This window comes from Poecile atricapillus, chromosome 8 (assembly GCF_030490865.1).
Source record: "Poecile atricapillus isolate bPoeAtr1 chromosome 8, bPoeAtr1.hap1, whole genome shotgun sequence".
Classification (NCBI taxonomy): Eukaryota; Metazoa; Chordata; class Aves; order Passeriformes; family Paridae; genus Poecile; species Poecile atricapillus.
In genome coordinates this window covers 3,652,370-3,677,690 of record NC_081256.1, presented here as the reverse complement: position 1 = coordinate 3,677,690, position 25,321 = coordinate 3,652,370, and the positions used below count along the sequence as shown (strand labels likewise).

At 42.9% G+C, this 25,321-nt stretch overlaps 1 protein-coding gene across 2 annotated transcripts in view; it reads right to left on the bottom strand.

Moving 5' to 3' along the window:
- LOC131581708 (glypican-5-like) overlaps positions 1-25,321 on the bottom strand; it is a 341,002-nt gene that overhangs the window by 91,358 nt on the left and 224,323 nt on the right. For both annotated transcript variants that reach the window (XM_058844270.1, XM_058844269.1), the window contains one exon: positions 5,203-5,353. In XM_058844270.1, the coding sequence (XP_058700253.1) occupies positions 5,203-5,353 (151 nt within the window). The remainder of the gene's footprint in view (positions 1-5,202; positions 5,354-25,321) is intronic.

The following is a 25,321-nucleotide window of genomic DNA, read 5'->3' as shown; positions in this document are numbered from 1 at the left end:
TCCTGTGACATGGTGAATGGAAATGAAATATGATTAAAATGACAGGTCATACAGTAACACTGATGCCAAGAAAAGACAGACAAGCTGGGAGAATGATAACATAATAAAGCACTAAAGAATCTTGATATTCAAAAGGAAAAAACTGATAATGAAAACATTCATAAGCAGTCAGAGAAACGCATTAACTTCCCATTGCTGTTGAGAGCAGATACAGATCAGACAGAAGACAGTAAGAAAAAAGAAAATGTACTTGTCTGTACTTGTAAAGGCATATTGGGGCAAAAATGTATCCTTCTCATAAGCCCTAAATAAGAATTCTGCTACCAGGATAATCTCTTCAGATACTCTGAAAGATAAGCAGAAAGATGGGGATTGTCCACACAGCCAAGAGTTGGAATCATGCTGTGTGAACGTTCCAGGTAGGTTTGTTACAGATTGCCACCCAGACAATGATCTGGGACAATGAGGCAGGATGTTCAGATGGGATGTCTGAAATGTCTTGTTAAAAAGGAGGGAGCTCCATGAAGGAATTAGGAGGAAGTACAGAAGAAAACTTACTGGGATGAGGTAAGCATTTGGCAAAAATCACAGTAATAAAACTCATTTAACCCACAGTCATGGTTAAAGTGTGGCTGGGATGTCCCAGGATGTGTTTTTATCAAATGCCTGCACTGACAGACACAGCTGAAAGTATTGTACTAAAATCTCCTCTGCCTGAGGGCCAGCACAGCTCAGGCACTTGTTATTCCATGGACACCCACTGCTTTTGGGATGGGGACACAGCAGCAGCCCAGCTCTGTGTGGAACAAGACAGTGAGCCAGGAAAGCTCCATATTTCCATTTCCCAACAATCTCAAATTTCCAGGCATGTCAGGAGGGAGTTAACAGCTGTCCCACCTCAGGGCTGAGCTTTCTGAGGCATATACAGATTCCAACCTCAGAGAGGGGAATCTGGTGCAAACACTGAAGTTCAAGTACACCAGACATTTGGAGTTGTCTATTCTATTCAGTGGAGGAAGGCCCAAGGATGAACTAAACTGTATTTTCCTCCACCTGTTTGCCTGCCCTGCCAGCCACAGGACAGCTGCAGTCCAGCAGGAGCTCCACTCCCTGGGACTTTGCACCATGTTGCTCCTCAAGACAGAAGCCTGGATTAATTTCTGTCTTGCACTGGCTGTGTGGAACATCCAGCCTCAGACACAGATGCAGGAGCACCTGGGTTTCCCCTGCATGCAGGGGTGCTCATGCACTGGTGCCCAGAGTGGTGTCAGCACAACCTTCCTCACCACAACTTCCACACAGCCCAGAGCTCCCCACAGCTGCCTCTGGCCTTGCACTAAACACAGCTTTACCCTTGGCCTAAACATCTCCTCCACCTCTGTTTAGGGGTGAATCACCTGATGGCTTCCCTGGACTGACACCTAACCTTGGTTGTCATTGCTTGGGAGGGGCCTCATCACAACACAGAGCTGGCCAGTGGAATTCCTTGCACAAGCTTCCTTCCCACTTTTCACCAGATATTCTCCTCCTCTGAAGAGGAGGCAGCAGAGGCAGGAGCAGTGTGAATCTGTTGCTGTTCTCTTTCCAGGAGCAGAGGGACACTCACTGCTCTCCCTCAGTCCTGCAGGGCACTGAGCAGTCCCTGCTCTCCTCCAGCACCACCTTCGTGTAAAGGCTAAAGAACAGGGACTTACTGTGATCAGATCCGTGTAAGACTGCTTCTGGGAGCAGGCCAGGCTCAGCAAGGCTCAGCCTAAGATGCTGCTTTGCCCTTCTGCCTAGAAACCTGCAGGACTGCAGCAGGGCAAACCACAGAGCAACTTCCCCATCCACGCTCAAGATTTATATGGCTGCCTTTCCTCTTCTTAAATCTCTCCTACCAAAGCTTTGTTCAAAGATGATTTACAGATGTTGTCATTAAAAAGTTGGTACTTGCCAACGAATAACACATGGGCCTGCTTGAGAAACTGCTGTTCCCACAGCTTTCCCCAGGAAGAGATACTCATGGTAATTGGTAAGGCCTGTGAGAACAGGACATTATAAAGCATCTTCTACCATCCATAAGTTTTGAAGAGAATCCTGGTTTCCTGAGAATTTATCTTGTTCATATAAAAATCACTTGGATAAACACACATGGTAAAGAAAAAGGTAATTAAGCCTATTACCATTAAAGAAGTGTTGATATTTTCAGGTAATAGTGAATGGGTCAAGCAAAGACTTATTTGCAACAAAGAGAAACAAAATCCCAGCACTAGCTAATAGATATCCATTTATCTTAATTATGGACATAAAATTAAATGGTTAATTGATATGCAGGCATGAGTCTCAAAGGCCAGAAGGTGACAAATGAAAGAATAGGACTGTACTGCCCATTGCAGGATGAGCTGAACTACAGAAATAGCAAATCCCAACCCAAAGGGAATAAAAAGCAACAGAGGGAAAAGGGTGTTACAAGGACCTGGCTGGACCCACAGAATCACTTCTGTGCTTTCCCACTCAGGACATGCTGAAATCCAAAACCCAGGAGTCCAAAACTCTGTTAGCAGCTTGGAAAAGCAACTTGGGGAGTCAGCAGTGGGCTCTGGCTGAGGAGATCTTTTGGAATAGCTAAAACCAGAAATGTTTCATGACAGTAACCCATGTATTGACAAAATTCTTGGCCATTTATCAGTAAAGAAAAGGGGTTTTTTGTTTTGTTTTTGGGAGGTGGAACAAAATGAGCATTCTGTGGATTTTCATAAACTAAAAGCAATCTCAGTTTTTTGCAATGCTCTCAACACATAGAGCAGTAAATATAATTTCATATAGTTTTGGATAAATGACAGATGTAGTACATATTTACTGCATTCTCAATTCCGCAATTTAGAGGCTGACATTGAAATATTTTCCTCTGTTTTTCATGGGCCTGTTGTTAAATGCATGACTGCTGTGCCAAAAAGTCTGTTTGCAAAGGCTTTTATTCCTTTCTTATTCCTTTTGTTGTGCTGTGTGACTGGGTGCTCCAGCATGGCCCAAAGAGCTCGGTGGCATTGCACAGCTCTGGTTTGTGTCTCACCCCCACCTGTGAGGACATTCCCACTGACTTCACCACCCTCAAACCAGGGATCCACGTGGGGTTTAGCTTTATTCACCACTCAGTTTCCAGGCAAGCAGGGAACAGGCAATGTTGTCATGTTCCACTTCCACAAACAATGGGTACGTGGACTGGATGGGTTTTAAGCTTAGGAAATCCAAGTTCACAGCTGTAAAATTGCCAACATCATCTCAGACATGCAGCAAGGGGAAATTCAACTGATCTGGTGTTTGTTTTTCTTTAACATTCTATTAAAGCAAAGCAGCTCCATAATGAGATTACTGCATTTTATCTCTTAATTGTATCCAGATATGGAAAAGAGATTTACTGCTAGTGGCTGGTGTACAGTACAATATTTTAAAGCTAATTATGATAGAGCATTACTATTGTCACACAATGAAATACTTATTCTTCTGTTATGAATCAATACCATTTTCTAAAAGTTATTGTAACTACCTTTTAAATTGGATATACACCCTGCTAAATTCTGAACCAGCCAGTTATATAAATATAATTCTTTTAAATCCAGGATGATATCAGCATAAAATATTTTAATTAAATAGATCACAAAGAAGGAGAAAAATTGACATTAAGTAGCTTTCCCTTGTTAAAGCCAGCTGAAAGTCAAGTCTTGAAAGCATTCAAGTGTTTATTTTTTAACTGCAATTGTCCATGGAAGCATGGATATACATCCCCCCCAAATGGTGTATTAATAGTTTGACTGAAGTTGTTGATAGTTCATTGAAGACTACCAAGCTTTTGTTTCTATTACTCCACACAGAGAGGAAATCATATTACAATATTTATCTTCCTAAATCCCCAGGGTCTAAAATGTCTACCAGTCTTTTTTGACTGAAATACAGTAAACAATTAAAAAGTGAAGCAAAGAGTTTTAAAATGACATTGTATCTGAGCTCCTTTGTTCAAAAATATTGGTGAGTAGATGGTGAAAACCTCTGCTTGATCTGTCAGTTGTAATTACTTAAAGATTTTTAAAAACAGTGTTCCTATGTGATGATACCCTGATCAAAGAGTCCATCAATGCACATTAAAATTCAGGTGTTTATAAACTGGTACTGCAATTACCTGTAACACTTTGCACACATTCCAGAGTGTATCTTTAAGCTTGGTTTTCCTGCACAGATATTCACAATAGGGACAGCTGAAGTCTTGATCTCAAGCAGATCACAGCGTGTTTGTAAATCTTACCTGAGTATGAGACACCTCTTCCCCCTCTGCACTCAGTGGGAAAGGGACAAGGAAAAGGCATTTGTTTCTCTCAGCAGAACCAAGCAGGAGTTTAAAACCTACCTGAGCTCCAGACATGAGCATTGTTTTCAGCACTCTTCCACCTGTATTTCATATATTTACACATCTAATCCACATTATATTTACACTAGGGTAAATTAAACCAGTTACATTTCAGCGAGGTAAAATGAATCTAGAACTCAGAGATGAGGTAAACCAATAATATCAAGTATTTAGAAACATCTTACTTCTTATTAAGTTACTGAAAGGATTTAACTACATATTATATTGCCAGTATGTTGGTGGAAGTTGTTAGATTCTGAAGCTGGTTCTACACTTGATGACATATTATCCAAGTAATTTAATGAATAAAGATTGCAGAATGCAGTATATGAGACTATCAAGAAATTTCATTTAACCAGCAGCTCACCACTAGGGAAAAAACCCCACAGTATTTCCTACATTTTTTTCAAGAATATATAAATTGAGCCAACTCTGGATCATCCTTCAGTATCATTTTGCAATAAATAAATGTTTATGTTAACACTTAGCATACTCTATAAGGTCATCAATTTTCTATTTATCTGAAGAGCCCACATTATCTAGGAAGGTTCTCCAGCATTCCTGTGATCCAGATTTCATTGCAGACATTATTCACTCTACATTTAAGTCTTTTATCTGCATGCCAAGTGTTAAATTATATTGGGTTAGTGTCTGTATCATTCTATTTTTACTGCAGCTCTTCACAGATTAAGATTCAAATCCTTTGAATTCAGTAGGATTTTGACAGCAATTCAAGCAGTGTAAGTCTTAGCTCTGGCCACCTGACTGTGACACACACATTTCTAAGCTCTCTAGGTGCCTACAGAAGCTGGATTTACCTGCTGTGTGCATCCTGTCCCCGGATCCTTGGCAGCCATCCTCATCATCACAATCTCCACTTGACTCCATCTCCTCACTCCTTCCATCCCCACTGCCAGCATCTCGGGGACCCCATCGCTCCAGCTTCAGCTTTGCCTTCTCAGCATCCAGCTGAAATGGAAGAAGTGACAAAGCAAGCACGGTCAGACTATTTACACAGTTCCTACCCCCGGCACCCGCCTGCTTTCCACAGCAACAAACACTTCCTCACGCACTTCTGAGAGCAGCTCCTCAAGCTGGAGCCTGTTCCTGGCAATGGAATTCAAACATTTTGGAGTAACAGACTATGCAACCAAATGTTCTCCACTGTAGTTGACCACTTATCAAGCTTTTAATTGAAAACATCACATCTACCAGTACCAGCACGGGGAGTGCTGTTCCCACAGCTCTTCCTTTGCCAAGCACAGCTCAGGGATCATTGATAATGATGGTACAATCTGCCAGCTGTCCAAGTGCTCCTTTTGAGGGATTTACAGCTGAACACCATGACAAACTTCACAGCTAAGGAAGTTTGCTACTTTTCATGATGGGCTTGGTCATTTGGAAACCTTGCCCCTAAATATGACTTTAAAATGCCTGTTCCAGCTGCAAGGTGTTCATTAGATTTCACTTGAAGTATTTCCAGGACTGAGCACTTTTCTAAAATAAATCTAAATCTATCACACCAGGTCATGCTTGCTCTAACAATATATTTACCCCCTCAAAAAACCTCAGCTTTTTGATCTTCAGATAACTCTTTCTCCTGCTGTCACCACAAACAGCTGCCTGCTATTAGCACTGTGGAAATAAATGATTTTTCAGCTCACTGGTAGTTCCAAAAGATGAAAAAACCCATTTCCATGGGAGTGAATCCAAACCCAGCCTGTGCAGGGCACACCAAGAGCAACACTATCTGGGAAAAAAAATCAAAACAACCAAATGGCTTAGACTAATAAATTGTGTTGTAAGGCAAATATTCATCATGCAAGGATGGTCCAGGAGAAGCCTGAACCTTTCCCTCACTCCTGAGGAGCACTGACCAATTGGAAAGACACTGATCTCTCAAAGCCTCTGCACAGCTGCCAGATTGGGGATCTATCCAATACCTTCAGCACAAGTATCTGCCTCCCAAAGTACTCCAGATCCATTTCAGGCTTTGTCATCTGCTTCATCCCAAAGGACTGATTATTCTTGGTACTGAGCAAAATGTACTTTGAAATGTAACACTTTGGAGATTCAAACACTAAAAAGGAGCTGTTCTGGGAGCTGTGGGTGAACTGGAGCACAGGGCTAATACAGCTGTATTTAATGGGCTGAAAGGATGGTGATGGATGCAGCAATTTCTCTGTAGTGTGAAGCTTCGTGTCACAGTCTCCTTCAGGTGCTGGGAGCTGCCATCCTCCACTCTGGGGCTGACAAATGCAGCAGAGATCCAGCTCTGTGGAACAGCAGATGCCAACTTCTGCAAGGCAGAACCAGGAAATTCTGCACCCTTTCACTGAAGAGCTCAGTTTGCTCATTCTGAATTCACAAATAACTGCACAGAGCAGTGGAAGATCAGTAAGTGGCAGGAGAGGGTATGGACTCGGGTGGGGAAGTGCACTGAACACTCTCTAATTGTTACTTCATGTCTGTTTTTTATAAACAACTTGCTTAATATTGAGCCTTGGTATTCACAGCCATAAAGACCAATGCCATGACAATACAAAACAATATTTTGTTAAACAATTGGAAAATCTTGCCTATGAGGGAGAAAGATAATCAACTCTTCCACAAATTTATTGTATCCTGACCATATTAGGAAAGACTCATTCATTCTTAGTTATAATTCTTCAGAATGAAAAGAAATGGCTGAGTGGCAAGCAGAACAGACAGAAAATTTAATAAAGGCTTTTAATGACTGTTTGCAAGTCAGAGCAGAAATGTTTACTGACTGATAAGGCACTCCTTGTTTGCAAAAATCTGATTTCATTCACTGCCCATGGCTCAAATCCTGACTTCTGCTCAGAACAAGCAATTCTTGAACCAAATGGGCCCCATCTCCAAGGAGGAAGCTGAGCTTCCCAGCATGGTGCACTGCAGCATTTCTGGGTTCTGGTGCCTTCACTGCAGCGAGAGAGAAGCTGGAGTCCAGACCTGCATCTCCTCTCCATCTCCTCCATCTCCTCTGGATCTCTGAAGGTGAACCCAGCCCTTTTTCTTGGCTTCCCTGCAGAGAGGGGCCACCAAATCACCCAGAGCCCTGACACCCTCACATCAACTCAGGTGTGACCTACCAATCCCTTTCACCTTGGCTACCCTTTCCCAGCCTCTTCACAACAGGGCTTTCATGTCCTGTGGCTAGCACTCACCTAGAACGAGGGATCAGAGCCTGACTTTGTGCATCAGTAATGGCTCATCAATAAATAAACTCATCCCAGGAGATGGGACAGTGCAGCCACCTTGGTGAGGAGCCCCAGACACGCTGAGCATCCCTGCTGAGAAGGCAATGTCACCATTTCACAGTGACTTGTGACCCAGCACCCTTCTCTTCTGCAGAAGGCACAGCTCTCCTTTGGCTACTGCCACAGGACCCCAGTGAGATCAGCGTTTCAGGGCAGTAACAAAGCTTATGGCAGCATGTCCCAGCCTCCTTTTTCTCCCAGAATAGCAGAAACCTGTCTCAAAGGCTTGAGACTGCACCCTGGAGCTGTTTAAGGAAAGCCTGGATGTGGCACTCGGTGGTTTAGTTGATGAGGACGTGTTAGGTCATAGGTTGGACTGGATGCTCTGAAAGGTCTTTTCCAACTTAGATCATTCTGTGACTCTGTGAAAACAGCACCAGGCATCAGCATGGACTGGATGGTGGAGCTTTAGAAAATGATAATGGAAGACATTTACCATCACTTTTTACTGTGTGGCCCCAGGGGTGGGGTGTGGGCAGGGAATGCCTGCTGTGCTTTGTGGCTGGGGGCTGTGAGGTCCCCAGCAGAGGATGTGGAGGTCACCTGAAGGTTCAGGTCATCTTCAGAGACAGCCTGGAGGACACAGATCTGTTAAAATCCTTGAGCAATTCTCCAGCCTGCTGCCACCAAGCACAAATCCTCCTGCTCCCCCAGAGGGGAGAACCAGAGTCCCTTGCCCCAGTTTAACACTGGGGAGCAGAGACTGGAGTCAGTCGTGGTATTTCTATCATTGCTTAAGAGCCACTCTTAAAAACGCCTTCTTTTGGTGGCTCTTTCCCTGCCAGCTGACAAATGATGCCACCCAGCCACCCCTGGAAACTCTGCACAACAGCTCCTGCCTGGGAGTGCCCTGTTCTGGTGCTGAGAATTGATGCCTCAGTTAAATAATTGCAATGAATTTCAGGCTGGGCCCTGGAGCTTGTGCCTTTACCTTCACAAAGCACAAGTTACCTGCTGCCTAAGATCCCAGGGAATACTGGAATCTTAACAGCTTAAAAATTAAGTCTTCAAGTTTTTGCCATATGTGAAAGAATTTTTTTTTTCCCCTCTTGAAAAGGTTATATAAATGGATCAATAAGATTTGTACAGTCCAACTGGAAACTGACTCAAATCAGGAATTTTCCCAACTGCAATAAGCTTTGGATCAGGTTCATAAACCTCTGAAGGGTTTCTGAGAAACTATATACTGCTTCTGTGGGGAAGTTTTAGTGTCTGTATCTGACTCAGCTGAAAGGTAAAAATCACATATTACTATTCAGCTCTGAGTCAGACACAGATGACTCTCCTGCATGGATTTTATTTATTCCAGCAAAGGTCCCAACCTTAAGTGACATTAAAAATAAAAAAAAAAGAAGAAGTTCTGCTGACATCAGGTTTTCTGGAGAAGAAAGAATTCATATGAGAGTGGCTCCTGTCTTTCTCTGCTATTAATACTTCATGATGTAGCACGCACATTCCCAGTCACATAAAAGAGTCCTTCAGACTTCAGAGGCTTCAAAGAGCCCGTGACACACAACCCTTGAGCTCTGCACAAGGATCTAACCCTAATTCTCCCTCTGAACACAGGTGTGGCAGAATACAAATTCATTATCGTGGTTTTTCACGAAGCCAGTTCTCCTTGAATACTTGCACCCCTTAATTAAATAATAACTGCTTCACTCCATGAAAACCATTGTAGAAAAAGGTGCCAATTTCTATCTGTTTCATTGATCAGTCTATTTGCTGAGGGGTCATATATGCATGTGTATGACTTCAAGCTGTAGGATAATAACCCCATTTCATCTGAAAATAGGTTTTAAAATCCTATTTTACACCACAGTTTCAAGCTTCTCAGGTCAGTGAACACAACAATGAAAATATTCTCTTTGAATAAAGCCACTTAAAAGTTGTGTGCTTGGAATATTCAGAGAAAATTCCATAGAATAATTGTCCTGGGGGGATTTGTAATTAGTTTTCTACATGACAGATTGCACTGTGAATGCGTTTTTCCTTCTGAAGAGTCAGCTCTGAGGTGAAATGTGACTTGTGTCCACTCGCCATGTGAGCACACATATCACTTGCTGGTGTTCCAGTGGGAGGGAAAACCAGCTGCTTATACACTGCATTTAGAAACTGTAAGCTAAGCATGATTTTTTCTCAAGGTACTCACAAGTAGCTGCCTTTTTAAAAGTGCTCCAGTGACATAAATATGATTTGCAGAGACAAAGCATTTTGCCAGCTTATACACAAATAATGCACAAAGCCTCATCTTGAAAGGAATCATAAATGACTCGATTCTTCCATTCATTTCTTTAAAAATGAAAATAAAAAATCCTTTCTGAACCATTATTAGGTCAGAAATGACTAGTGGAAAAGACAATGTGCCTTTGTTTTTGTTAGGAACTGACATACTGCTTTAGGCATAAAGCTGCATTTTACTGGTGCCTTGTGACTAAGCAGATGTTCTGTCATTTCACAAAACAATAGCAACATAACAAATTTTAGACATAACTGCCATATATACGCTTATTTCAAGTGGGACCTCTCTGAGATAACATTTATGGTTCATTTTCCTCCACATATGCTCTTATCTCCTTCATAAAGGCATTTGGCAGTTTCTCCTTTTCACGTTATCTAGCACACGTACATTACAACGAAAGTAAGGAAAATAAACTCATTTAGCTTCAGTTTTGTCAGACATTTTCTTTGGTTCGTTCTTCCTTTGCCTCTATTTCACAGAAACCCAAAAAAGCCTGATGAATTATCCCCTTCTAGTTTCTTCAGGAGGTAGTAGAGCTCAGGGGTTGCTCCAAAATCCCCTTTTTAGCTGAAGGGAACAGACATCCAACCTTCTGCAGCAATCAACACCCTCCTTCTGCTGTTTATTCAGATCTTTCCAACAACCTTTCATGACAAATCCTGCTTTACAAGTCACCTGGACACATCACAATCATTTCAATGAACAGCTATACATAATTTATGGGGCACGCTTAGGGGCTGACAATGGCTTTGGAATTTTATTCCCATCCCTCCAGACCAGACCTTTTCAGCTCAGGAACTGGACCAACACTGGTAAATTCCTTTGTTCTGTGGTTTTTTTCTCCAGCCTAAGCACATCACATTTACATACATTGATATTTGTATTTATTGTCTATGCCCATGCTCCTAGAATATATAATATATATATTATATATCTCATATACACTGAAGGGGAAGGCTCCCTTGAAGCAGATGGAAACATGCTAAGTGCCAGTCTCAGAAAATGGGGCACAACACCCTTCTTTTGCCCTCTGCCTTACTGTATCTCCACTCAAGCTACACACAGGAATTTCAAAGTTCTTTTTCCATTTTGGCAATATTTTTTTCCCTTTTTTTTTTTTTTAATTTGTTCTCCCATTAAGTTTCTCAGAATAACCCTACCCTCTCTGTATTAATTTGGGACATGGCAGCTCCCCACAGAGCCACCTTTTGGATAAAGTGCACAAATTCCAGGTTGAGCAGATCCAGCAGCAGGAGGGTCACAGGGACAGAAGGTTTCCTTGGGATCACTACATGTGGCAGGGGAAATGACACAGCTGCTTCTAATGTCTTTTCCATGTTGCTTTTCATCTCCTGCTTCAGTCTAGAATTACTTTGTTCCAAGTCTGGTGATTATTTGATCAATCCTCCCACTGTTTCTGAGCATCTCCAGTATGAGGTGATCATCTTTTGGGAAGGTCAGGACTTGTTTTCTGATTTTACCCATCTTTTTGAAGCTAAAAAGCTGTTGGAATTGGTGTTTTCATTTGTTTTGACTTGCTTTTATTCACATCAAATCACTAAATTACTGCTTTCAGAAACAGCATCTGTATTCCTACAATGGCTTTAGATTCTTATGGTTTCAGTGGAAATTTCTTGCAAACATTCCTTTATTTTCTCTATGTTTCCCTCCTAATTTCATAGCCCTGGCTTCTCCACACACACTTTCCCATCCTCTGTCATTGAGGATTTGTATTTTCCCAAGTCTGTCTCTACCTGTGATTCCTTTTTCTTCTCCTGGTTTTTACAGATTGACTCATTACCCTCTTTTTGACATTTTTATTGTCAGGTGACACACTGGATACTTACAAATTCACACTTTCACTTATCTTTGAATACTTTTCATTTTTTCTCTCAGTCCTTCCTCTAACCTGGCTGTGTCTCTCTGATTTCCTGGATATTCCACTGTAGATCCACACCCCAGAGCAGAGGAGCTAAAAGCATTTATTTCTTCCTGGTTGGATTACAAATGTCTCAGCAGGAATCTAAAAGATGGATTTTAGAGATTCACTTTGCTACACTGCAAAATTAATGCTTCTATTTTTGCAGTTTATGGTTTCTGTTTTCCAACTGCTTATTGAAGGTGAGCTAGGAGACTGCTAGCACCAGGATCAGCTTAATATTCACTGAATTAAATTACATCAGCTACAAATGTTCTCGTATTTACTGATTACACTGTGAAGGAGCAACAAGAATGTGCACTCACAGAATCTCAGCACTATTAGCAGGAGCTTCATAGTAACAGTTTTGGTAAAACGTCACACAAATTAATTGTCACACAAATTAATCGTGACCAATGTAAAGTGAGCACAAGTTAATAAAAAAATGCTTATTCCAGTTAATAATGCACTTAAACAGATGTCAAAGAGAAGAAAGCAAATCTGATTTAAATTCAGGAAGTCAGCTGGGGCAAGGGAGCAGCAGACACCTCTCCTTGATGTCTTGTCTTGCTGTTGGGCTGTAACTTTTTGGTGTTTTGTGATGCACTAAAGAAGATCCTTCTGATCTGGCATCTAATATGCCTAACTCAGACATAAACATTGGGTTAGTCCCTGCCACAGGTGTGAATTTCACCTTTAGACAGAAAATGTAGCCTAGTGTTCCCCAAAAACATAACTGGCTTTTTAAGCTGCAGTACATTTAGCTTGAAAATAGAGCATATGGCTAAAAAATCTGTTGTGTTACACTGAAGACTCTCTGCATCTTGTTAAGGTGAAAAAAAAAATCAAAAAATTAACAATTGCAATGAAATTGTAATAATTTGTAATAAAAACGTAGCATAAACACAATTATTGGGGAGGAATAGGTAGTAGTTGCTTACAAAAGACCTTTGACTCTTCAAAATAGTTCACTTTGGGGAAAAATAAAACATCTTTAGATGGCACAGTGTACTCTTTTCCAAAAATAAAATCTGATTACAAAAGACCTTTTACACTTCAAAATAGTTCATTATTTGGGAGAGGGTCTGCTACAACAGCTTCAGAGGCAGAGGGCTGCTGGGAGTGCCCACAAGGCAGTGAGAATGACAAAAAAACCCCAGAAATCTGGTTTAAAGATTAAGAATGTAAATGATCAGAAACAATAGGTATGTCTGTCCCTTTTCAGTGGGTTCTTCCTTCCCTCTCAGCTCTCTGTGCATGATATTCACTACAGGATAGCTCAAATTCCAAGTTTTGTATGGATAAAATATACTAAGAGCCTTCCCCCATGGCACAAAGATGATTGGGAGAATCTGGTTATTGCTGGTTAAAGGTGTCTCGCCTTTCCCTTAAATGCAGACATCTCTGAGAATAAAAGAAGCATAGAAAGAAAAAAGAAAAGAAAAAAGGGGGAAACATTCATTTTAACTATCAGAGAGATGAGTTTTGGGAGCAGCCTCCCACGAGGAAGGTGGGGACAAAAAAATCTCAAGCATTTGCAAGACCTGGCTGAATAAATCCATGAGGGGAGTAGCCTGTGATGTCCACGAGCTACACGTGGGATTTCAGGAGGTCCCTTCCACACTTCCATCCTGTATCTCTACACTCCACTGGTTTCTAATATTAGAAAATTGATTTGTAAAATCATAAACCAGAACTACCCCCATTAGCAATTAGGAGTGGGTTGTTTTTTTTTTTCTCGCTTCTGTGATTTCTATACGGGAAAATTACGTCCACCTAGCAAATTATGTCCATTCTTTCTTCTAGGCTAAGAATGAAGCCTCTTAATTGTGCCTGAAGTCAAAATGTGGTTCAAAAACTGTATTAATTATTACTGGGGCTTAACATAGTTTACAAATGAGCTCTGACTCATCAGGGTTTAGATGTCTAATAATAGCCAAGGACCTTGTGTCTGATCAGACCTGGGGAGTGTGAAATGAGAAGTGCCCGCAATGGTCACACTCCACCAGCCCTGGAATGGCACCCTTCTGCCAGGCTGCATGTTTTTATGGGCTAAATGGGTAAACAGTGGCCAATCTCAATTGTCTAAGGAACAGAGCCAACCTTTCTCCTTGCTTTGTACTCTGACAGCAATTACCTTTGTTATTTGCTGAGGGAAATGTTCATGACATGCTCCAGTGCATGTTAATTCTGTTTCATGTTCTTGGATAATTATCTGTTTTCAAGCTCTATGTTGGGGAACATCATTTTTGTAGTATGAAAAGTTTGACATTTCATTGGAAAGACTCGTGAACAATCCAAGTATCTCATTTTTTTGGGAGCGCTCAACAGACCCAGGCCTTGGATTTGACGTTTCATGTTAAAACATGACAGAAGCAGGGATCTGCTTAGGCTCCTCCACACTAAATCACAGCAACGAAGCACTAAAATACAACATGGAAAATATGGGAAGAAGATGGCTAATGATGTTTCTCATCCATTTAGGATGTATCAATGTTGGGAGCTGAATCACCAATTTTTCATTACATAAGCTAAACAGCTTTAACGACATTGCAAGCCAGAGCCACATATAAAAATAATCCCACTGTCTCAGGGCCACCACACTTCTCTGAAATCTTGAATATCATAAATATGTTAGAAAGTGCCACATGTACAGGGAAAGAAAGAGCAAATAAAGGACTGAAGCCTATGCTGCTATGAATCAGCAAACTGAATTCTGTGGAGCTGCTCCAGTTTATTCCACATGAAGGGCCAGCTCAGATTTTTTCTGTTTGGGAAAGCATGGTGTCGTAACAGAACAGACAAATGCATTTCATGTTGCATAAGTCTGACAGAAGAAAAGACTTTTTCCAGATGTTGTACTCCCGTGGTTTCAATGGTAACATCTGAGGACATGATTGAATGTGTTTGTTAAATCATTTCTATTTAAAAAGGGAAGGAGAGGGAAGAAAATATACTTTCTGCAAGCAGCAGCTGTCACTGGAGCTTTTTCCTTATGTTTTTTCCTATGGCTTTTCATTGATGGCTTCCATGGAGGTTCTGTGCCATCACAGAGATTGAGTTCACAACACTGGGTTTTTACCAGCCAGTCTCTCTCCTCACAGAACTCAGGATCTGTTAAATTTGATTCAAATTGGCTGAAGAGTAGAAAAGATCCAGCAGGAGTGGCAAGGCTGAGAGGCAGGGACACAGCAGAGCACATTACATAAACCACATTTGTTTATGCAACCAGGTTAAAACACAACATGAGGGCAAATAACCAAGTGCCCTGAGCAGCCCACCAGTGACATTTATGGAGAGCAGGAAGAGTTCTTTGTCTGATGCAGCTTTGCTTTTCCCCTCACAGGTTTAAATTCTGTTCAGACTCAGAACAGGCACAGTGAGTGGAAAAAGGTCAATGCATCGGTCTTCATGGAATATCGTCTGCTTCTGCTGCCTTTTGAGAGCCACTAACAAGATAATCTGATCACAAAGATCAAAAGCTCTCTCGTGGTGCACTGGGGAAATTGATAACTGCATTCTCCTATGCTGGAGATCCTCTAATTCAGAGCTGGGAACTGGCCCACATTTACCAGAGATGTAAAGTGGCTTTGAAAGTCTGTCTTTATCTCTCATTCACACTATATAAAGGAACTGATATTTCCTGGGAGAGAACAGGAATGTTCAGAACAGGGCTGCAGACTTGTGCTACCAGCACTTTACTGCAGGACTCATTTAAGTCATTTCAGCACATCCAAGCTGAAACATCATTTGCCCTGATGTTTTACACTTATATTTTACACTTATTAATTCAGAATGTTTTCTTGACAAGTGACTAAGCTCCCATTTAATCAGACAGAATAATTTTCACTGATGTATCTTCTGAGATTTCTGAATTTCTCCATTCCATTTTTTATTTCACCAAAAATTTAATTATTTATTTAATTAAAACAATCATCCTATTTTCTCCATTGATGGGTCTAAATTAGATTCTGCTCTTGTACAGCTCTGCAGACCTCACCTAAATTTCAAGCAGTGTTTAAAAGGAGCGAAGAAAAGATGTCAGCTCTGCTAAAGACAAGTGAGAATTCTGGACTGGAGCAGGCTTCTATTACTGTTAAGACCTAGTTTGGAATAGGTGAAAACCCAGGAAAATGACCTGAGAACTGCCAGTGTGAGACAGTCAGTGGAAACCAAAACATTCTACTGATCTTGTTTTCTCCCTTCTCAGCAAGATGCTCTCCATTTCATTTGTATTTCATCTTTCTTGCCAGTTCCTCTTCACTGCTCACTCGTGAGCCACCCCTCCTATTTTTGCCTCCTCACGGAACATCATCCTTTTTCCTGCCTAAATGCAATCATCATTCAGCTGAGCTCAAGGATTCTTGGTCACTTCTGTTTGAATGCACCATTAGGTTTTACATGTGGAAGCTTTTCTTCTCCTGGAGAACATTCCCTGGGGATCTGCAGCAGCTCTGCCCAGCAGACACTGAGGATCCTCCAAAGCTCCCACCGGTGTCTCTGCCCTGCCTCACACCTCCAGAGAGCAAGGCTGGCCTGACTCTTCATTTTGCTCTCATTTGCTCTCTCAGGCCTTTTGTACCACTCAGAATCTTCCCTTCTGCAGGGATTCTCAGTGGAAACAAGGAGGAATCAAGCCCACACATCTCACCAGCAGGTTTCCCCACTGTCTGGGTGCTCCTAGGTGAGCTTGTCAGCAATGCAGTGCTCTAGGGGAGGAATGTGGGCTGGAAAAGCTCCCACATTTCCATGGACAGGTATGTTATTCAAGGTAAGACGGCTCTAGGAAAGCTCATATTCTGCTTGTGGGGTACCTGTCCTGCCAGCCCTGCTTGTACCAAGTGCTGGTTCTGTCCCCAAGTCCTGCTCTGCTCCCACTGAACTGCAGCACCAGGAAACAGCCCTGGAGAAGCTGCTGCTTCCAAACAAAAAGCCAAGGCTGAGAGGTCCCGGATTTTAGATTTGACAGCAAACACTGAGCCTGTCAATTTTCCTTCCTGGCAAGGCACTGTCACTTCCAGCAGCTCCCAGCAGCCTTGCTCGCTGTACCTGTGACCCCACAGGGCTGGTGGGCTCACACACAGCTCTGGGAGGAATCAAGGCTTGTGATGACACAAAGGATGATCTAAGCAAACAAAGGCAGACTCCCGTGCCCTTGTCTTCTCACCTGATGCCTGAGCAATCACACTACAGAGCTTTGATTCTGCCTTGGCCATTTCCTAACCATGAATCACAAAATTCAAGGCAGAGATGGCATAAAGAGACGATGAAGAATTTACCCTTCTGGCCCTGTGGCTTCCTTTCCTTCCCTGGAGCTCAGCCAGGGCTGTGCTGAGCCCTGCCTGCTCTGGCAGCAGCCACACAAACCAGTGCTGGCTCTAACCCAACTGGGAAGGAGCAGTCCCCAAAGAACCCAGCACCACTACTGGATCTGGGGGAGTTGTTTGGTCTGGGTCTTTTAAGTATTTCTGAGGTAATACAGCTATATTTAGCTGCTGAAACATAACATGAAGTACAGCAAAAACCCCGCTGTGTATTTGGTCATCTGATCCAAATTAGGCATGAAAAAGAAGGAATCTATCTTTAGTTTAACTTCAAAGCCGAGGTCATGGTTGTTGCTGTCAGGCAGGTAGGACTGGCAGGGATAGCTGTGATTACAACTGCGGGGGCAACACCCGCAGGGAACTGTGAGGCAGCTGGAAAGGCTCAGCAGCGCTAATGCTCCTTCTCTCTCTTTTCCCTGGCTGCTCTGTTAACTTATGGGGCAGGCCAGGGCTATTCATTCCCATTACTCTGATGTCCTCAATGCCTGACTACCAAATCAAAGCCTGCTCACCGATTTCACTCAAGGTTATCCCTCAAAAGATTTTCCCTCCTCATCCCCAGCCCTCCCTGTGCTGTCACAGGGCTCAACACGCAGCCACAGCCACCAGCACTCACAGGGACACAAAGAGAAAGGGGCTACAAGCATTTTTATGGAGCAAAGTGGGTAAAAAGCCACTGTGGGAATTGCATTAAGATCCACCTCCACCATTAAGGTCTCTGTTGTGCTCTCTGTCACCCTCCCCAGAGCTTTACCTGGCTCCTGTATTTGCAAGCCCTGCAGGGACTGCCTACTCTCTTTTGGATTTATTACTGCATAGAGGGCTGTTCTTAGTTGGTCCTTTATTCCATCTGTAATAAACATGATTAATCATAATAATTAAAAGGATATCCCCCCTGCTTTTTGTTCTTTTATTGCTGTACAGATGGTAGATGGTTTTTTTCTGTTTTCTTTTCTATGCTTCTTTCAAATCTGATCTCGCCACCTCTCCCTTGCAATATATGTATACATTAGACAAGTTAAGTACAATTTTAGTAAGGGGAATGGTGTTTAATTATGCCCATTTTTATAAATCATGTTTCCTCTTTCCCACCTTCATGTGACACACTACACTCCAGATAATGTGGAGTTATACCAGTTACACTGTGACAACACAAATTCCAAGTTTTGTTGTGGTTATTTAAATACACAATGTCCTGATTCTTAATCATTTCAGCTGCTTTTTGTTAAAAAGAGATGGCAATATGGAACCACAACGAAGGACCTTCTTGTCAAATTTTATCTTGAAGGAGGTTGGATTAGTGTAAAGCACACAGCTGAGGTATCTGTGTTTTGAAGGGCCTGAGAGAGTTTTTAATTGCTGCAATCTGTTGTGCCTCTCAGATCAATTTGTGAAGGTGTTCAGCACCATGTTTGTGCTTTGCTGATCAGCTATTCTTTGTCTTGCAATGAAGAAATGTTTTGTCTTCTGTCAGATATTAGAGCCACTGATACTTCAATGTTTTAAGAACGGGAAATGAAGGAATTAATATGAACAAAAGAATGAAAACAGTTGTGATGACGGTTGATAAAACATCGTAAGGTGGTGTTTTACTATTTTATTATGTTTTGTTTATCTCTCTTCTGGTCATTAGCCAGAAGCCTGGGAGTTTTCTTTTAACAGATCCTCTACTCTAATGCTTTCTAGAAAAAGGCAGTTTATTACCTCCAAATAAACTGTTACTATGGGCTACATCCATATGTTTTCTATATCCTTTCTTTGGATCTGCAGTGGATGTTTTACATTAGTGGTCTCTTTCAGAATTTCCCATTTTTAAGATGTCTCTAAATAGTCTTGATACAGGGAAATAGTTGATTACACCCCTGATTCTTCTTGGTATTCTATCTAAAATGGGAATTTATGTCACAACGTGGGTGGGACTACCACTGGAGCAGAAAACTTTCATAAATGTTGATTTTATACTACTAATAAATCGTGCCTATATTATCTCCATAGTAATCTAACCTAAAATAAATAGCCAGTGTAGAGCAGACCAAGTCACTGCTCACTTGTAAGGAAGGGGAAACTGACTGAGGCAACCACATTTTGGTATAATTTTCATGAAGTCTCCCTTGTCCCTGTTATATTTCTCCCACACCCTTCTGATGAGTAACACATATCCCAGATAAACACCCCAGGGCTTCTCCTCAGACATTCATCCCATCCCTGCTGTGCTCCCACAGGCAAATGTCTCCATTCCCCTCAGCCACCACCCAGGTTATTTCTTCCCCTTTACCTGATCTCACACACTTTATTCTGCCTCCTCTTGCTGCCTGCAAAGCCTCCATCGCTGCAGTTTGCTTCTCACACCTGCTCTAAGTCCCTAAATTCAGCTATGAAGGAGTGCAAGCTCTCGGGGTGCTGATCTGGACTTGCTGCCTTTGTTAACTTTTTTCTGTACCACAACTCCCTTTGTACAGTGTCTTCTAAACTGTGGTGTACCTGATATTGGGAGCATGATTTAATCTCATTTAACTCTTTGGAAGTTACTGCAGCCTGCAAGATCAGAACTAAACGCTCTCAGGCTACTCATTTTCACAGCCCATATTAGTCAAGAGTTTTTTCATTTCTCCTTTAAGTGCCAGAACTGCCAATGGAAGGTGAGGAATAATAATCTATCTCCAGAACAGGGCTTAATATTTAATGGTCCATGATCACTAATTTGGACTGATCCCATACTGTATGCCATAGAGGTCTCTCTCTTCTGTTCCACATCTGTTAAATATTTTAGATATTTTAGCTTTATATTTATGTAGTTGAGGTGCAGTGTAATAAAGCCTGTTAAAATCAAGAGTGTATGAGGTTATATTGGGTATTCTGAGAAAGACAGATTTAGCAAGCTTAATGGAAACCATTCACTCTTCTGTGGAGATGTCACATTTGTTTCTCACAGTTTAGCACACTATGTTTAACTCAGTTTTTTCCATCAAAGGCAACTGATGTCTTCTAGCAACACATCCAGACATGGTGTCCTTGTTAGTTCCAGCTTCTTCAGAATAAATTCATAGGACAGACAGTGGCATGCACGTGAAGAAGATCATTCTGTATGCAAAATGACACCTCCATAAAAACATAAAGGAGCACAACTTGCTGTCTACATCTACTGCAATCCTTCTCAGTTCCTACTGGGGCTCTTGTTAACATTTGGGCAGCACATTCCCATCATGGCTAGAAACTCTTGCTCTGATTTTCCTAGCTTTAATCAGCCAGGAATGTCAGGCTGGTTGACACCACAGCCATGCCACCTCATTTTCAGCAAACTGTTCCACAAAGCTTGAGCGTCATTAGGTGGAAGGAGCATTACTGATGTGTCTCTGCCATCAGGCTTCTGCCCACCACTCTCTGCTGTCAGTGTTTTTGTTAAAATTGAAGCTTTTATCCTCATGAAAGACTCCTACCCTGAAGCACAGCATCTGTCTTCACCAAAGGCCACATTCCCTAATGATATTAGGGCAGGTTTAGATGAGTGAAGACAAAGTATCCCCAGACCACGTCCGCACTGGTGCAATTGTGGACACACCATGGTCTTGGAAGCAACTGAGAAATGCAGACCCTACCAACAAAATGTGGTGACAACTCCCACCTCACTCCTCACTAACGCCCTTTCAAGTGATCTCACTGGGCAGGGACACTGGGAAAGGCCTAATGATTAAAATGGATGACATAAACTTGGAATTTGAGCAGTACCACAGCAAATATCATGATCCTCACAGACAGCTGAGAGGGAAGCAAGAACCCATTAAAAAGAGACAGGCAGACATATCTACTATTTCCTATCGTTTTACAGTCTTAACCTTTAAACCAAACTTCTGCTTTATTTATTTGTGCAATTAAGAAGATTATTTCATCACTGGCTGTGCACAGAACTTGGAGGATTTAGTTAAGCTCTTAAGCAATTCTGAAATATACTGCAAATACTTGTCCAAAAACGTGCTCATACCATATAGTATGGACAGGTAAGAGAGTTAATCAGAAAACAAAAGAGCTGATGTTTAGGAGGAAATGCTCTCAAGGGATACTAACACAAAGCAAAAGACCCATAATGGTTTATGTGAATTACCTAGAGAAGCATTTGCTTTCTTATTGCAGCATTAATCTTTGCAGTGGTGGGGTGGGCATATCGCATGGTGGGCAGGGAGCTGCAGGCCACCACTGCCCTCTGCCCCCCTTCAGCCACCTGACAACACCTCCTGCACTTTCTGTAGGTCAACAGAGCCTCTGGCAGAGAGAAGAGGATCTTCTCCATCTCTCTTCCAAGCCCCACTCAGACAGTGCAGAGTTTCACTGGGCCTCGCCCCCATGTCCCAAAGTTTCCTCTCCTCTCCCCTTCCTTCCCACAAGGCCAGGAGCACACCAGCTAACCCTGGCCACGACCACCCCGAGTGCCACAGTCCAGACCCTTGGACTCTGCTCCCATTCACATCAAGGTTCACAAGGACCTCTCTGCCCCATTTGCTCCTGCAGAAAGAAGAGCTGGATCAAGAAAGTGTGGAACTACACAGGCACAGCTGCAAAATCCCCCCCAACAAGCCCCCATGTCACTGTCTGGCAGTGCAAGGCCACCTTTGCAGGCCTAGGTTTTTGTCCCAAGTAGAAAATTTAAAAAAAAAAACCAAAACCCTTTTGAATCTCGGAGGTGTCAAGCACAGAAAGGAGATAAACAACATCTGCTCTTCATAAAATAATAAACACACCAAACTTTTCAAGCTAGAGGCTTCCTGAACGCATTGCACAGTCCCACGTAACGTGACCTTCCAAGAGAGAATTATCACCTCCTGATTTATACTTGCAATATCACATCTTTCCTGCATGAATTTCAAAGTGTATGATAATGTACTACAAGTCCTCAGAGCCAGAGTGAATTGCTGGATAGCTGGCTCAGGATCAAAATGATCAGTATGCCATAAAAATATCCCCACAGGTTGAGAGAGGAGTTCATTCAGCTTGCTGTCCTGCTCCTGATGATGGCACAAACCTGATACTGCTCTGTGCCCCTTCAGGCAAAGTGTGTTCATCATCCTGGTACAACAGGCAAAGGGATTCAGCTCCCTGGGAGCTGAACTGTAGCTGGAGTGGGACATGGACCAGGCCAGGAGGTGTGACAGCCTCTGCTGGGATGGGTGACAGACAGACCTCAGGAGTCTGTGGCCAGACTGCCTCCTCCTCCTCCTCACTCATCTACAGCTCTCCCAGCATCTAGGTCTGCCTGAGGGATTCCTCCCCACTCTGGACTATGAAGACAAGGATGGACTGGACATGCTGGGTAGAGCTGAGAGCCAGGAGGGAACTGCAGGTTGATCCCAACACCTCCAATAAGGTTTTTAACAATGCAGGTCTTGGAAATCTCCAGGTGAACAAGTGCACCTGTGTAAATGTAAACAAAAGTGAGCTGGGGGGAACAAACTTTGGGTAAATAACTTCATTAGCTGAATCTCATGCCCAGAGAGGCTCCCTGGAACAGAGGCTGGCCAGAGTTAAAGGAATAAAGTGAAGATTTATTAAAAGGCCTTCAAAGGATACACCCTGGGCAGTGCAAGAGCCTGGCTGAGGATACACCCAGGATGGAGCCAGGATGGGCCCAGGATGGAGCCAGGATGGAGCCAGGATGGAGCCAGGATGGGCCCAGGATGGGCCCAGGATGGAGCCAGGATGGATCCAGGATGGATCCAGGATGGAGCCAGGATGGATCCAGGATGGAGCCAGGATGGAGCCAGGATGGGCCCAGGATGGAGCCAGGATGGAGCCAGGATGGAGCCAGGATGGAGCCAGGATGGGCCCAGGATGGAGCCAGGATGGATCCAGGATGGAGCCAGGATGGAGCCAGGATGGAGCCAGGATGGAGCCAGGATGGAGCCAGGATGAGCCCAGGATGGAGCCAGGATGGAGCCAGGATGGGCCCAGGATGGAGCCAGGATGGAGCCAGGATGGAGCCAGGATGGATCCAGGATGGAGCCAGGATGGAGCCAGGATGGAGCCAGGATGGTGTTCCATGAGTTCTCACACTTTTATGAGTTGTGCTCCATTTCCATGCTGGGGTTAATTGTGCAATTCCAGCTCCAGGTTTGCAGTCCCATCCTCCCAGGTTGCTCTCCTCAATTTGCTGCTGTTTGCACCTCTTGGGCCTGAAGCTGCAGCGGTGTCCTTGGTTCTGGGGCTGGGAAAGGATTGTTGTGTCTGACTGAGCTGTGAGGAGAACTTGCTACCACTTTCTGTGGAGCTCAGAGTCACACACTAAGGCAGTGCAGAATCTGGAAATATGAAAGCTAAACCTTAAGGCATCAAAGCTGGAATTGGAAGATTAACTCCCAATATGCAAATGAACCAAACTTATAAAAGTATGAAAACCCACGACCCATCATCCATTTTTGAGCGTAGCCCGTGGGGAGGCTCCATCTGAAATGTACCTGAAGGCCCTTCAGTAAATATAACCACTTTCTATTCCCTGGATTTTGTCTGGGCTCTGTTTTTAGGCAGCCCACAAAGGCACGAGCAGAGCTCCATGTGGGCTGTGGTGCAGGCCCGGCTGGCTCTGCAGCACCCGCTGCCACCAGCGCCAATCTCCCCATGTCCCAAACACTCCAGGGTGCCTGTGACACAGATCCTGACAGGCTTTAACCATCACAGCTTCAGACCTGGTCCTGCTGCCCCAGCAAAGATCCCCCAACAAGGGGCACAAACACCGGGACCAGGAGAGCGCCTTGGACGCGCCCGAGTCCTGCGCGCAGCACACGGCCGGCAGGAAACACAACGCAAACCATCCGTCTGTAATCCCTGATAGCTCACTTGAAATAAAACCACGGGCCTGGAGGAAATGCCTGACTGATAGTGTAAGCACTCATGGAAATGTGTCCAGGCTGGCAGGATGATTTTCATCACTCAGCCTGCTCTATTCTTTGAAGATATGTCACTTCCCTGGACCGTGCAGCTGTGTGTTTGAAACTCACACTAGAGGGACAAAATGATTTGTTCATGATCTTAATGTTTAGCCCTTTCACGGAAAAAAATTCCAGCACTTCCATCTTTTGTGAGTCTGAAAGGCTCATTCAGTTTTTACGGATCTGCCTTAGCTTTTCTATTTCAATTATTTATTTGAAGCCTGAACAGGCAATTTGATGAATGAAAGAGAGAGAGGGTGGACAAGAAAGCACACAAATATCGTACTGTATATAATTTTGCCAATTACCACGCAACAGTCCTCAACCAGTTGAGAAGATTTAGTATTTTTGGTATGCTACTACACGGGCTTTCTTTCATTTTCTTGTTGCTTTCCTCTTTCCTTATTATTAATTAATCTATTCAATCACAAGAGAATTTAATTTTAGAAACTGATCCTGATGTTTTTTCCTACACAGAGCAGTATCTTCAGGAAACCAATGCCCTGATCCAAGAAAACCAAAGCACTGGATTCCAGAGCTGGAGGGATATTCACTTCTTTCAAGGCTGTTTATGCAAAGATGTTGAATTTCTCACCCCTGCTTCTTCTACGCACATTTTTACAATTTTAACCCTCTGCATACACACGTGGCTGATTTCCTCCCTTGCATCTCAACCAATATACAGAAATATTAATTTTAATAGTAAATGGTAATTTAAATTTTAATAGTAAGATGCTGTTATTTCAGGTGTCACTAGTGCCAGTCCCATCCTGGGAAAGGTGGTTGTGTGTCTGTCAGTGAGGCAGGTAAAGCACAAAACATCCCATCAATGTAGTTGATTCTTCATTTGACTCACTGTGGGCCTTTTTTCTTTCTGCAGTGGCAGATTAAGGTGGCAGTGAGACCCAGTGCAACTCTTCCCTCCTCAGTGTGAGTTTGGCTGGATTACTTCCCTGAGAGGATCTGCCCCTACACATCTACAAACCTGCTGGCTTCCCCATATGATTAAAAAGGTATTTTTGGAGTACTCCTTGCACAAAAAAAAAAAATAAAAAAAATAAAAAAAATCCCCTGAGGGAATAATTTAATAAAGAATGGTAATTCTTGCAGAGCTCTTAATGCCAACTTATTTCCCAGCAAAGATATTTTCATTCAACATTTTGCTGAATTTCCTGTTTTGTTCACCAGGAAAATCTCCACATACAGTGCCATACTATTTCTTTACATTCTGTATTTTCCAGAGGCCTGCTCTGTTGGGGAG